We start from the raw sequence: 15,595 nt of genomic DNA, 5'->3' as shown, positions 1-15,595 counted from the left end.
GAGTAAACGCTAAAAGTCCTAAAGTGGACGCTGTTGACAACAACGTCGACTTTTGAACGCTAAAGGAGTAGATGCTAATCGTCCAACCCTAATGATCAAATGTGTGATTATCAACATCCGCTTATAGTCGACGATAATGATCACTTTTAGCGTCCACTTTTTCGACGCTAAAGGTCATAATTTTTTACCCTAAAACTGTTGTCAACGGAAGGCAAAGTCGACGCTGATAGTCAATCATTACCGTCTCCTTAAAGTGAACGCTGATAGTCAACCATTAGCGTCCACTTTGGGTGGACGCTGATAGTTAACCATTAGCGTCCACTAATGGTCATAAAAAAAGTATAAAAAAAAAAAAAACAACCATCAGCGTCCAAAATAGAGTGAACGCTGATTGTTAACTATTAGCGTTCACTTTGTGAACGCTAATGGTTATAAAATAAAAAATAAAAAAAAATAACCATCAGCGTCCAAACTAAAGTGGACGCTGATAGTTGTACTATTAGCTTTGACATTCTAAAAAAAATAAAACATTATTAGGGTCAATTCGACCCTAATAATGTTTTATTTTTTTTTTTTTTTTTTAAAAAAAAAAAGCAATTTTAAAAGAGCATGGTAATGAAAAAGTCACCCATTTATCAATTAATTGGACTCAATATGAGTAAGAAACACAAATTATTTCATACAAGGCATATGTAAATTTTTGTGGCTTCCTGTTCATGGAACGACAGTGACTGCTAATATTTTGTATTCTCTAGAAATTATCATGTAATATTAATGTTTGAGATATAAATCTCAACTCAGTATCGACACTACTGGTCCTATCTGATCAGTTTAAGAATTAGCATAGGCATGATTCAAAATGAACTATGATGACTTCCATGTTGTATTAGAACTAATGTTGCAACTATAACGTTATCCGAGGAAATAATATTTCTTTTATGGAAAGCATGTTGTGTCAATAGATTTTGACAGTTTCTTACAGATACCAGGACAGAAAACTCATGCAAAGAAAATTAGCAAAAGCATGTTAAACTGCGGAATGTTGATGAGCCTTACTCATCTACTCTTCTCATACTATGGAAAGCAGAGATCATATTCTTGCATACTTCCACAAGAGAGTTGCCGCTCACATCTTCCTTGCAATCTGAGATACCTAGAGCAGGACATTGTTCGGTCGATAGAAACAAATGAGCCTGAAAGAGTCATGCAAGTAAATTAAAATAAAAAATACAAAAATGGTATAGGTGACTAAAAAGTGAACAAAAAACTGACCAACATTTCTAAATGGTAAAAATTGTCAAAAACATGTAGCTTAGGGCATCAAGGAATGGCAAAAAGAACAAAGCAACTAATAGCACCACTCTGGATTAAACATTATATATAAATGTTGTTTGACAAAAGATGAAAATCACCTTAAAACCATGTGCTAAAAGCAACTGAATTACTTCTATACCAATCTTTTTTATGATGCCTTTTGTGCTAGTACTACTTGAAAGGCACTTCAAAGCTCCACTAAATGTTGCATCATCTGAAGAACCATTCGATCTCCGTGTGCGAATACAAGGATGTGCAGAATGAGATATAATTAACTTTAACTTTACTACGATATTAGTATAGTGGGAAATACAGGCTGTACTACATGACTAAGTCAAAAAGACTTACAGGACAATATAATGGAAAACACCAGACATAAATCTTTGGGGTCAATTTAAATGGAAGTGGGGTATAATTTTAACGACCCGATGAGATTGTACTGTGACAATAAAAAAGAATAGTTTTATGCCAAAATGCTCAGTATTGAACCTATTTTCTTATTTAGGCATCCAATGGAGAAATATATAGAAGTGTGTAAAGCTCTATATATAGCTTTTTTATCGATTTAGAGAAAGCATCTTATAAGATGCCTAAAGGTGTTTGTCCTATATACGCCTTATGTACCTGAGTGACGCTTTTCGCTTTTAATGATATTTCAATTACTTATAAAATAAAAAAATAAAAAATAAATAAATAAAAAGAGGATACCTAACAAAATAGTATGGTTGATTTGGAAAAGAACGGAATTCCTCTAAAGAGTGTATTTTGTGTGTGTAGAGAGAGAGAGAGACATTGGAGCACATCATAATTCTATTAGTTGTTGGTCCATTGACGTATTTTAGTTAAGTGACGCTAGGAGTACTACAAATTTTACAAACATTCGGCCATAAAAAAAGTCATGACAAAAGAATACCAAAAAGGCAACCAAAAGTTTCTAGCCATTCATATTGCTTATCAAATTGAAAACTCTAAAGTGAAATGATTACAATTTATATACAAAAATTGCTTATATAAATTCATGTGATGGCCTAGACCTACACAAGAAAGAAAAGAAAAGTATGCCATGAGCTTATGTCTTGACCAACAAAAGAAAAAGACAAAAAGAAAAAAGATGACAAAGACCATAGAAAACTTGAGCTTAGGGCATTAGGTAGTTGAATCTGACAATGGTTTACAATATATTGGACATTCAAATGTGATTTTATACCTATAGGTACAACTTTACTATTTTTGAAGTAAAGAATTAGAAGAAAATGTAGGGAGCTCTAATTCCTATTCTTTATACTCATTTTTTCAATAATTATTTCTTTTCATTGAAGTATTTCTTCCATCATTATTTCTCCTTTGTTTATGAGATGCATACACTCAAAATGATAATATTAGGTACAACAACATAGAACTACAAGAGCAAATTTATGTATGTGACTCCAAATAGAATACCTCCATGACTATCTTATTGGCAAGTTCTCAATGGATAACACCGCTTATTGTATAAAGTTATAGTTTTTATAGGAGTTTCACTCTTTATAGATAAGGTAGGTTTCTCAACATAAATATAATGACAATATATTAAAATAATTCTATTGTGTTAGAGCATTATTACTTTGTCGTGTCATTTAGACATGCTCTTGGTCATAATTGGCCAAATCCAATTATGACTAAGAGCATGTCATCAAATCCAATCAGGTATATGCCACAAATAGTTATTTTATAACATTAAGCAACTTTTACAATGAACAAAGATTGTTTCAAACAAGAAACAGAAATGCCAAGCATCAACCGCTATCGTCCTTTTCTCCACAAGAAACCAGATGCGGAGTAAGATACATGGAAAGAAAAAGGCCACATTTTTTACTATAAGAGAGACAAAATAAAATCTAAAGAAATAATTAGGTCAATCATCCACACAACTCAAGTGAACTGTAATAAGGGAAGCACTTCTTTAATTTAACCCACTTCAAGATCTCTATTATTCCAAATGTATAACATTACATGAGGACACAACAGAAAATAATTCCATGGACCACCTAAAAAGCTTGCACAGGAGGGCAGGGGGAAACGTTGGATAGTTATTGCCAAAAAAATGAGCTTTGGCATAGTGGATTTGTTGGATAGATGTTTCTACTACTGGGCTACTCCGTCTTATTTCATATGTACTCATAGTAATAAAGAAACTTTATATTTACTTTTAATTTTCTTTATTTTTAATACTATAATTTGGAATATTTTTTTTTTTGATAAGTAAACTATCAAAAATTTAAGAAGCATAATTTGGAATAAGTATATAACATTTCTTTTATAAGACCTTGATAAAAATTTACAAAACAGGGTCAAATTTTTAAAACTTCTCATGACTTCTAGGTTCTTCAAGTTTTTCAAAGAGTCAATAAAATGTTTGGGGTCATATTTCTCAAGAGAAACCAAAAAAGGCCTCAAATCCCTATATGCTAAAATACATAGCACCGAGTCCAACTCACTCCTGGATGCAGACATGCAGCGTTAAGAATTTCAGGGAAACTATACCTCAATAACTTCTGGAATTAAAACATCCACTTGATTGGCATTCGTGTTATCATCATGTCTACTACTTTTGCAGCCAAGATTTCTAGATACCGCATGAGTATTTTCTACAGACAAAAGACAATGTCAATAATAACCATTACTAAAAACAATAGGAAGGGGAAATTGCCAAGTTAAGCATAACTAACATAAAGTTTCAGCATGATAAGTGCCTCAAGATAAGAATCCAGTATATTAGACTAAATATAGAGTAAGCCAAATAGAAAAGAAAATGGCTATAACAGACTGAGATGGTTAGGTGAGACAATAGAGCCTAGCATAGCCAACATACCACTACCATGTTATTCAACCAACTCAGTCAGAAAAAATATCAAGTAACATACATATCTGATAATATATAATATTTATCCCAACAACAAAATTTTGATATGATGGGATTGTCATTCCCTTTGAACCAATAACCTCGGGTAAATCCATAATCCTCATCTGCCAGAACCTTAATAAAGCAAGCAATCAACAGATCACAGTCATTTTTCTCTCAATTAGAAAGACCTTCTAAAATCAATTAAAAAAATGGCTAATACAGGCAAGAGTTGGGGCATACCAGCTTCCCGATTGAAGTCAAGTTCTTTGGGAGCTTCTTTGCACCATTCAGTTATCATAGGACTAAAGTCATACTGTGGCTCTGCTCAAGCTATCCAATCAACAATTGACTTCCCATTCTTCAAGTCCTGTCACACAATAGTATGCACAAAAACTTTAAAACAACTTCAACTTACTTTTCATCCCAGTATCTTGATACAGGAAATATAAATTGCATAAACATGGGCACATAATGCCAAGGTAGGTCAAATGGTAAAATATCCATATATTTCCATTTACGTGACAGGACATGTGAATGTTATTCTTGGACAAGAGAATCAAAAGTCAAGAACTCTGACTTTTTGAAGTCAGATGATAATTTCAAACCATTCTTCTGTAAATTGTTTGACATTTGCCAAAACTTTTACACTATTTCAAATGAAAATTTCAAAAAAAAAAAAAAAAAAAATGGTGGCAAACTTGTCAGATTTGTGGGTCCAATAACATTATGCAATATGTTATAGATTTCACATTCATGGTTTCTGATACCACCAATGACACAAATACAAATGATGAACAAAAACAAGTAAAAAAAAACTTCAACAAATCTAGTCTAGGAAAAAAGTCAATCAGGTCCATTAATCAGTCTTTTTCCAATTATGTAGTATAAACAAAACCTCTTGCAAGGGACGTTGAGGAGGAGTCCTGTAGCTGCTTGAGAAGGCATGTATATGCCTCAGGAAGCACATCCGCACGAGTTGATAAATACTGTCCGAGTTTCACCCACAAACCTTCAAACTCTATTATCAAACTGAGAACACGCTTAGCATTGAGCTCATGAGCTTTTTCCCATAAAGTAGATTTCTTAGCTCTACTAGTCCATTTCTCTCTTTGCTGTAAAGCCTTCAAAGATCGAAAAAAGAACTTAATAAGGTGTTCCATCTATATAAAGCAATGAACCACAATAAGAAACTTTACCTTATAATCTAGGTATATTGCTAAAGCCACTGTGAATATTCTCATGCGTCTTCTGTAGATGTTTCCCCACCCCATCGGTGATAGCTAAAATGGAGTCAAATGTATTTAAGTTTACAGGTCTCTGCTAAAGAAAGAAGAAACAGAAATGATCAAGCTCTACACAAGGTGGGTCCAAGCAATCCAGCATTGACAGGGTCAATCAATGCAGTGTACAAAGCACAAATAAACTCTTTTTTGCTGCAAATAGAAAAACCACAAGTGAATGCCAAGGCAAAAAATGATTAAGAACATTTATCAATAGGGTCCCCAAAATAAAATCCCATATCAAGAAACGCACAAAATCAAATCAAGAAATTATCGAAAAATCAAAACAACACCCACCATTAGCGTTGACCCAATAATCCTCAAATTCCATATACTAGGGGCTTCTACAAAAAACAAATAGGGGCGGGCTTCTACAAATACTCTCAAATCATCCATAAGAATGCCAACATGAAGCGTAAATTTCAGAAATATGCACCAAGATTCGAAATTAAACCAAAACATGAGAAAATAGGGTTCCAAAGAGAGAGAATTTCGGACAATAACGAAAAGAGAGAAGATGAGGAGGAAGAAAATTTACCTGAAGCTCTTCTTTCTTCCTTGCTCGGCAACTAGAGAAAGACAAATGGTCTCATCTGTCTCTCTCCGTTTGTCCGTCACTCTCTCTCTCTCTCGCTCTAGCTCTCTCTCCTGATATTGTGCAGAACTGCAGAAAGGGGGATAACATGAGAAGAATGGGTTAGAGAGGCGAAGAAGAAAAAAGGGGGAAATACAAAAAAAAAATTTCCGAAAATTTCACCCACCGCCCCAATGGATCCCGCCTTTTAATTTGTACCAAACTGACATCATTTTATAAGTCGAGGCTAATATAAATCTATCAGCGTCGACCCATATGAGTCGACGCTGGTAACCATACTATCTGCGTCAACCTATAATGTTGATGCTGATTGTCAACTTTTAAATTGTTTTTATTTGAACTTATTAAGACAATTATATTAGCTTATTAATTTTTTTTAAGTCAAAATTTATTGAAAAAAAAAAAATTAATTTTTTGGGTCATAATTAGTAAAGTTTTCTATTTTTCTATTTTTTATTTGTTAATATATATACATCATTTTGTAGTTTTCTCTCTCTCTCTCTCTCTCTCTCTCTCACACACACACACACACACATATATATATATATATATATATATATATATATATATGTGTGGATAAAGCTTTTCTCCAAACTGGATTAGAATAATTTTTTTTAACCTAATCTATAAAAGTTACATGTATTTATTGAACATATAAAATGCATATGTTCGATTGAACCTTCAATTGTATCCAGTTGGATCAATCAATTGATTTTATTACGATCAATTAAACTAATTCACTAGGATCGATCAGATGTTCGATCGAACCATCAATTTTTTAAAATTTAATTGATCATTTGATTATATCACAATCAATCGAACCAATTCACTAGGATCGATTAAACTAGATCGATACTTCAATTTTATCACAATTGATTCGACTAATGCACTGCAATTGATCGCACATTCGATCGTACTTTCAATGTGTGAGTTCGATTGATTATTTGATCCTAGCACGATATATCAGACTAATGCACTATGATCGATCGAACGATTGGTCGAACCTACAATCGTATAAAGTTCGCTTGATCATTTGATTGTATCACTATCGATTAGACTAATCCACTTCGATCAATTGAACTAATTCACTAAGATCAATCGGATGTTCGATCGAACCTTTAATTTGTTTAAAGTTTGATCGATCATTTAATCCTATCACGATCGATCGAATATCCGATAATTTATATAAAATAAATAATGACATATTATCCGAGGTAAATTTTTGGGAAATAATATTTTAACGCCAAATCCTAATGGAAGGAGATATTGCATCAAATTATATGTTCGATGAGTGAAATATTTATTAAAATATTAACTACAAATTTAAAGTTAATAAATTTTTAGTATAAAAGAGCATTAATGTGATATTTATCTTATAATTAATTATTAGCTTAAATTTTTAAGATATGTAGTAATTTAACATTTTAACGCCAAACCGAATAGAGGGGGATATTGCATCAAATTCGATGTTCGATGGGTGAAATTTTCTTGAACTTGTCACTATTAATCTAACTAATATATAAAGATAATACAAAATCCAAACAGTTTAATAGATCATTTGATCGTATTAAGATCGATCGGACTAATGTACTAGTATCGATCGAAATTGATCTTATCAGATGTTCGATTGAACTTTCAATCATGTCAAGTTCTATTAATTGTATCACGATCAATATAACTAATACACTAATATAATATAAAATGCTTAGAGTTGAATTGAATGTTAGATCGAACTCATTTTTCATTTTTTATTAGAGTTGAATTGAATACTTAGAGTTTAATTTTTCATTTTTTAAAATTAATTTTAATTTCAAATTAAGGGAAAATTTATAATTTTATAAAAGTTTTGAGGGTATAATGGACATTTTATCATTTTTAGATGTTCAACTGAACCTATAATCTTCTAGTTTTATTTTATTTTTTATTTTTATTTTTGTACCAGCTCTTTAACGTCCACTCTGGTGGACGCTAATGGTCAATTATCAGCGTCCACTTTAAAAGTGGACGCTAATAATATACTTTCAGCGTCCACTTTGAGTGGACGCTATTGAGCTTTTATTTTAATTTGTTGTTTATTTTTTTATTTTTGTACAAGCTCTTTAGCATCCACTCTAGTGGATGCTAATGCTCAATTATCAGCTTCCATGGACGCTATTGAGCTTTTATTTTAATTTGTTTTTTATTTTTTATTTTTTGTACCAGCTCTTTAGCGTCCACTCTAGTGGACGCTAATGCTCAATTTTCAGCGTCCACTTTCGAAGTGGACGCTAATAATATACTTTCAGCGTCCACTTTGAGTGGACGCTATTGAGCTTTTATTTTAATTTGTTTTTTATTTTTGTATTTTTCTACAAGACTATCAACGTCCACTTTCAAAGTGGACGCTAATAATGCCACATCAGCGTCCGCTTTTAGTGGACGCTATTGGGACTCAATTTTAATTTATTTTTTATTTTTTATTTGTGAACCTCATCTTTAGCGTCCACTTTCAATAGCTAGTCATCAGCGTCCACTTTTAGTGGACGCTATTGGGCCTCAATTTTAATTTATTTTTTATTTTTTATTTTTTTTATTTTAGAACCTCATCTTTAGTGGACGCTAATACTTAATTATTAGCGTCCACTTTCAGTTAGTCATCAGCGTCCACTATATTGGGCCTCAATTTTAATTTATTTTTTATTTTTTTTATATTTGAACCTCATCTAAGTGGACGCTAATACTTAATTATTAGCGTCCACTTTCAAAGTGGACGCTAATAATACCTCATCAGCGTCCACTTTTAGTGTACGCTATTGGGCCTCAATTTTCATTTGTTTTTTATTTTTGTACGATCTCTTTAGCGTCCACTTTGAAAGTGGACGCTATTGAGCTTTTATTTGAATTTGTTTTTTATTTTTTTATTTTTTGCCAGCTCTTTAAGTGGACGCAATTGGTCCACTATTAGTGTCGACAATTGTCGACGCTAATAGTTATTTTTTTGCTTCTAATATTTTTCCCGCCTCTGGAATAATTTTCGGATGTATATTAGCGTCCACTGTAAAGTGGATGCTAATATTCATCTTTTGGGTCGACTATTAGCGTCCACTTTATAGTCGCCCCTATTAAGTCGCCCCTGATGAATAAATTTCTTGTAGTGAATTGAATAGTCAATGCATGAGATATGTGTTTTTTTTTTTCTTCTCTCTTTAACGTGAGACATTTGTTGTTTTTGTCCACAAAATATTAATTTATGATTAGATTCCAACCTTAAAAAAATTGAATAATAAGAAGATTGAAAGTCTTTAAATATTATATTCAATTACAAACTCATATTTATGAGTTTCTATTTTTTCTCTCTATTTCTCTATTCAAATCTTATTCAAATTTGAATTCTTCTTTTCTTCTCCAATTTTATTATTTTCTAACAACTATTTGTTCAAGTCCTTAAAATCGTTTAATATCTAATAAATGATTAAAAAAAGAAAAGGAGATGTTATAAAAAATTGAAAAAAAAAACTTTAATAAATAATTTTACATTTTAAAAAGCGAGAATAATTGTTTTTAGATTAAAAAATATATATATTATTTAATTAATATTTAAATTTAAGGAAAATGACCTCACTTAAATTCCTCGTCTTATGCCTCAAAATGTATCAAGCCAACCCTGCTTGTGATTTGGTGAAAACAAACACACTTCCTTCTCCACTCAAGAGTGATACACGGCCAAGAGGGATGGAGACCACACTCACAATCATATCATTCATGAATTTCAAGTTCTTGAGGATTCTTATTGGATTCTTACTGTGAGTTTCTGATCATTGAGCAAGGACTGCTTAGCCCAGTGCCAGTAGAAAAATGATTATTCAATCCCACGCCCTAATCCTTAGGAGAGGTCAAAGCAACATGTAAGTAACACAAAACGTTTGTGTTCTTGTTTCAATATAGCCATGTTTCTCTTGAAAATTAAAAGCTCTTGAGATTTATCTATTTTATGTTTTCCGCCTCGTAAAATAATTTTTTTGGAATTTACGCAATAGATCCCCCAACAAGTGATATCAGAGACTACTTCTAGAAAACATGATTTAGATTGTTTTTTCGACTTTTATTTATTCTTGTGTCAGATTTTTCCAACATTTCCAAGAATTTTGATTGATGGTTCCAAATCCTAAAACATGTTTATTAACATATAAGGTTCTGGTTTGGAATGTTTCAAGTCAATAGGAGCATGTTTGGTATTTTATTCTTAATTTACCTTTTAGAACTGAAAATATAAAATAGACTCCAAAATACACCTAAAGGGGGGGGTGAATAGGTGTTTATTAAAAATAATGTGGGATTAAAAACTAAGAAGTATGCAACAATCAATTGATAAGTGCTAAAATATTCATATTTTAGCTCTTAACTTATATTTGTTAATTCCTTAGTTTTGTTAATTTGTGCTATTTTATTTCTTTTTATGTGTTTTCTGTGTTTTTGTTGGTTTTTGGAAGAAAGAAAACATCTCCGAAAGTATCAAGCTTAAAGGACAAAATTGAAAAAAAGCTAGAAGAATTGAAGCAAGCAAAAGCATTCTAGTAGTGTGATCGATCGCAAGGGACCTGCGATCGAACGCACTTCCAGAGAAGTTCAGACGTGAAGAGTAAGGTGTGTGCTCGTGTGCACAAGAGAAGACTCGATTGCATCTGCGATCGAGAGCAGAAGAGCCACAATCGATTGCAGATGTGCAATTGAGTGCACCCGTGCGCTCGAGAATTCTAGAAGCTGCGGGTAGGCTTATATTGCTTTCCATATTAGGGTTTTTCTAGTCCTAGTTGCACTAGGATTAAACCCTACAATTTTACTAGGATTTTTAGGTTTTCTAGAGTATTCCTAAGCTTATAAATAGACCTCTAAGCCTCATAATTCAGGGATCGTCTTTAGATACAACTTTGGGGAGAGGAATTGGAAGCTACTTCAAAGAGTCGTTTTTGGTTCTTTCTTTCCCCTTTTTTTTTTAGTTTTATTTTAATTATGTGTAACTAACTCTTTAGTAGGACTAGATTGAAGCCCTAATTATGTTTATTTAATATTTCAATATTGGCGCCTTTGTGATAATCATATTGTGATGCTTAACTTGATAAATTCATGTTTTATTGAATTTCTCATATGTGTGTGATTGACCATTATATGCATGTGGTATGGATTAGTTATTTAAGTCAATTTGGATAATCGAGTCCTGGGCTTAATAGAGTAAAAAAAGCACCTCACCACGGGTTCTTAGGTTAATCAACATGAGGAACCGGGAGTAGACACCCATGCCCTAGACCTAATGTATTTGTCAATTTCCATAAATTTATACTTTCTTAAAGAACAACTTAGTAGACACCCATGCTAAATCCTTTAAGAAAGAAAAGAATTAGAGTAGACACCCATGCCTAATTCGTTGCTTAGGAAAATCAATAACTTAAGAAATAGACACTTATACCCTTAGGTTGACAAACATTAGGTATTCATAATATGATTAGAGCATTGGCATATTGTTATATTATATGAGCATGATTAGTGGTGGATATCAAAGCCCTACCTTTATCTTTATCTTTGTTTATTTTCATAATATCAATTTCGTGACAAAGTTGATTTTTTAATTAATTCGAAGTAAAATCAATAATCTCCGTGGGAACGATCTTGTACTTGCTGCACTATACTACTGCTTTGATCTTGTGCACTTTCGAGTTAAAACATACCAATTATTACCTATTAATTTAGGTAGTATTTGGCACAATAAGTTTTTGGCGCCATTGCCGGGGATTGTTTGATTTTGTTTGGAAATTTTTTTTTTCTAGTCCTCCACAGTTCCTATTCTGCCTTCGGAGGTGTGCTTGAGCGCCCATTCCAGGGCGATCGAGGGCACTAGTGCGATCGATCGCACATCTGGATAGCAGCACAGTTACTGTACTAATTATAGATTTGATTTTTTTTTTCTTGTGTTTCTTGCAGGGTCATTCGAGTCTACATTTTTGTAAGTCTTTATTTTTAATTTTGTTTCCCTTTTAATTTTAACTTCTTTTTGTTATTTTATTTTTCTTTTCACACATGTGAGGAGGCATTCCGACACCCCATAGACCATGTTCATTCTGCCATGACCCTTATCACCATGTTAGAGAATGTCCTTCAATAAGACAAATTTCTAACAATTCTTTTGGGCATATGAACACATCGTTCTCTAGACCAGGGGACGACGGCTATTTTGATTCTTATAACCCGTCGTGGAACCAATAGTCTAATCTTTCATGGCAAGCTTAAGCTCCTGGAAATCATGCTCCACAATATCATGAACTGCACCATCAATCATATCTACAGTTCTATGATCAATCATATTCTTCTCCCATTGATTGGCCTCAACAATACCAAGAGCTACAACAATATCAAGAAGAACCACCTCCTCCAAAATGGTCTACCTTAAAAGAAGCGCATGTCAACTTAGAAGAAAGAACGTCAGCTTTTCTTAGCCACAGTAAGGCCTATAATCAACGGTTGATGCACCATGGCCAATTATAATGGACACTACGTGGAGGAAGAGAGTATATGCTACCATGAAGAGGAGCCATCTCCACAATTATATGATCATTCAGATTCCTCTCCACATTAACAATACCAAGAAGAACCACCTCGTCTGAAGAGTTCTACATTGGAAGAAGCGCATGCTAACTTAGAAGAAACAATGTAAGCTTTTCTTAACCAAATGGAGGAAAGCAATCGATCCTTTGAAAGGAGGGAGAACTCTCGCACACAATCATTTGAAAGGATGGAGGCTCATCTCAAGCAAATATCAGATATCCTCAAAGAAGAGTGTCAAGGTCAGTTAGTAGCCAATCCTAATGAGCACTACATGGAGGAAGAGTACACCTACTATCATGAGCAAGCTGTCACATTGAGAAGTGAAGAAGTGATTGAAAATCAAGTAGATGAGGGGAAGGATGAGCAAACCGAAGTTCCATAGGAGCTACATCAAGAAAAAGAAGAGTGCACTGAGACTTCTCCAACATTAGTTCTTATTCCTGAAACACCAAGAGTCCAGGAGAGAAGTCTGTTAGAGGTGCCAAATGAGCAAATTAAGGACCTTAAGATAGAAAAACTCCATGAGTTCTCTTCATATATTATTCTAGTTCATGACTCCCCACCGGATGAGAAACTGTTTGAGAAAACTCAAAGTCGTCCACCCCGATCTACAGACAATTGGAATCACCCTGCAATAGGAAGAATTCATTCTCTTTGGTGCAAGAGAAGAAAAGACTGGTACTTCAAGTTCAAACTCAAGGGTCAAAAAGCACTGAGCGCTTCATTGATGAGGATTCTGTTGGCTTGACGGATCGCATATATTTTGACTTAGTGAGTCAGCTTCACAAGCTTGAGCGCAGGCACTATGCACTCGAGTCCTCCATCAGGCCAGGGTCTACAATCTCCAACAAGGTTTTATCCTTACCAGTGTTGTTCCAATTCATTCTTTGATTATATTTTTACAGCAATGCGTTGCACTTTACTGGTATTTGGTTGGAGTATCATCTAATTTTTTAGTTTTATTTTGTTAATTTTAGATTTGTTGTTCTTTGTTTTGCTTTTTTTTTTTTTTTTGACAAAAAAAAATATATTGTTTTGAATTCTGTTACTGCGAACGAGCACGCCATGTGTGCACTCGAGAGCAAAATTTTTTTTTTTGGGCTGTCTGGTTCTACGAACGAGCGCACCCTATGTGCACTCAAACACATCTCCACCATACACGCACATCTCTGCGCAAGTGCGATTGAGCGCACTCGGGCAGAGAGTCACGTGACCTATTTTTAGGTCACTTTTTCCCATTCCCCTCACATTTTTCCCTGCGTCGAAGACACTCCCCAGCCTATTTTCACTCACTACACACCACCGCACCTCCACCGGCCTTCTCTCACCACCACCACACCTCCACGTCGAAGTTCACCCTCCGACCGCCACTCACTACCACACATCACTCACAACCCATTCCCCCATCGCCCCTCTCCATTGTAACTCCATTCTTACCCACTCCCACTTTTCTCCAAATTTTTGTTGGTAAAGCAATCTGTGGGTGTTTTTCCACGTGCGGATTGTTTCTGCGGTTGGTTTTATCTCTTTTTGTTGAGGGTTGGGCCATTTTTGCTGTGGTTTTGCAGTTCTAGCTCATGATACCACACACCAAGTGTTTGACGAAATTCCTGAACCAAGCTGCACAATGCCTAAAGCTCGAACTTGGTCCTCTCGGGTCTCTAAAACTCAAGCCACTCCCTCCCGACCCACTTTTGAGGAGAGGGAGCTTCTTTTTGAGACAACCTTTGCAATTCAAGAAGACTTCCAACACCTTGAAGCTACTAGTTGGGCGGTTGAAGAATTCAAACGTCGTGGGTTGAAGAGAATGCTCAAGCCAGTCACCTCCACTGCATACAAGAAATTGATCATAGATTTCTATAAGCATCTTTCTTTTGACTGCATTAGGCTGGGTATTATGTCCTCAACTGCTCAAGGCAAGGATATTGAGTTGACTTCAACCGACATTGCCACTGCTCTAAAGTGCAATGATGAGCACCCTCCAGCAGAAGCACTGTTTAAGGCACAACCTCCCAAATTCTATGTTGTAGAAATAATTGCGGACATGTGTGGAGGGCAGTTTGCGGCTAAGCATAATAATGTTGACAGCAGGGCCAAGATGCCTACATAACTCTGGCTTGTGGACTCTACTCTGCATCGCAATGCCTTTCCCTTGGGACACAAAACTCAACAGCGAGATCAATTCCTCCAAACACTTTACGCTTTTCATAAAGGTTGTTGGTGTTCCATTCCTGTAATTATTTGGAGCCAAATTCACAAGTTCTGGAATGGGGTGCATTTAAGGGGAGCTAAGAATACCAACTCATGGAGGTTGCCCTTTCTATATTTACTCACTCGCATACTTCGGAAAGGGGCATAAAGGGTACCTCAGCAGATGGACCAATCACTAAGACCCCGTGGTTTGGCATAAGACAACGGAATCAAAGTTGTTCACATATGCCAAGGGTACCTTAAGCACCAGCAGCCAAGGTGGAAGAGTTTGAGGGAGAGCCTATAGAAGAAGATGAACCTGCAGCTGAGTAGGAAGCAGAAGAAGAGGAGGAGACTGTCACTCTAGGCGTGGCACAATATCGTTCCATCAATGAAAAGATGGCAGAACTCCGGTCAGAGCTATCAGATCAAAGACAGGAGGTCCGGGAGGAAAAAGTCCTGACAGACCAAAGATTAACTAACCTAGAAGTACTGATGTAGTCCATTCTAAACCGATTGCCACCACCATCAGGAGCATCTTCTTCGGGACAACAGTGAGAGGAGAACAACAGTCTGGCTGAAGACGTTAAACTTAGCACTCATGGGAGGCACCCTATAGTTTATTCTGTTATTTTTCTATTTTTTTCAGTTTATTTTTATGTTTATCTTTAGTTTCTTTTTCTTTCCTTTTTATTTGTTTGAGTGTGTTGTTTTGCAGGGACAAGTGTGCTTCAGTTCAAGTTTGGGATGTGCTAT

At 34.7% G+C, this 15,595-nt stretch overlaps 1 protein-coding gene across 3 annotated transcripts; it reads right to left on the bottom strand.

The window, feature by feature from the left end:
- Positions 1-907: 907 nt before the first annotated feature.
- On the bottom strand, positions 908-6,180 carry LOC148583081 (uncharacterized). Of its 3 annotated transcripts, none has more exons than XR_015909495.1 (6): positions 6,017-6,180; positions 5,395-5,518; positions 5,094-5,319; positions 4,439-4,565; positions 3,838-3,941; positions 908-1,193 (listed from the first exon to the last, which is right to left on the bottom strand). XR_015909495.1 is itself a non-coding variant. In XM_088511936.1 (6 exons), exons 4-6 carry the CDS (start codon positions 4,494-4,496, stop codon positions 1,053-1,055), a joined length of 303 nt encoding a protein of 100 aa, XP_088368062.1. In that variant the 5' UTR covers positions 4,497-4,565; positions 5,094-5,319; positions 5,395-5,515; positions 6,017-6,169; the 3' UTR covers positions 908-1,052. The 3 variants fall into 3 exon arrangements, 1 of the variants encoding a protein (XP_088368062.1); XR_015909494.1 differs by having other exon boundaries at positions 5,395-5,515; positions 6,017-6,179; XM_088511936.1 differs by having other exon boundaries at positions 5,395-5,515; positions 6,017-6,169.
- Between the last annotated feature and the right edge of the window lie 9,415 nt (positions 6,181-15,595).

This window comes from Corylus avellana, chromosome 11 (genome assembly GCF_965113065.1).
Source record: "Corylus avellana chromosome 11, dhCorAvel1.hap1.2, whole genome shotgun sequence".
Taxonomy (NCBI): Eukaryota; Viridiplantae; Streptophyta; class Magnoliopsida; order Fagales; family Betulaceae; genus Corylus; species Corylus avellana.
This window is presented reverse-complemented; position numbering and strand designations above follow the sequence as displayed.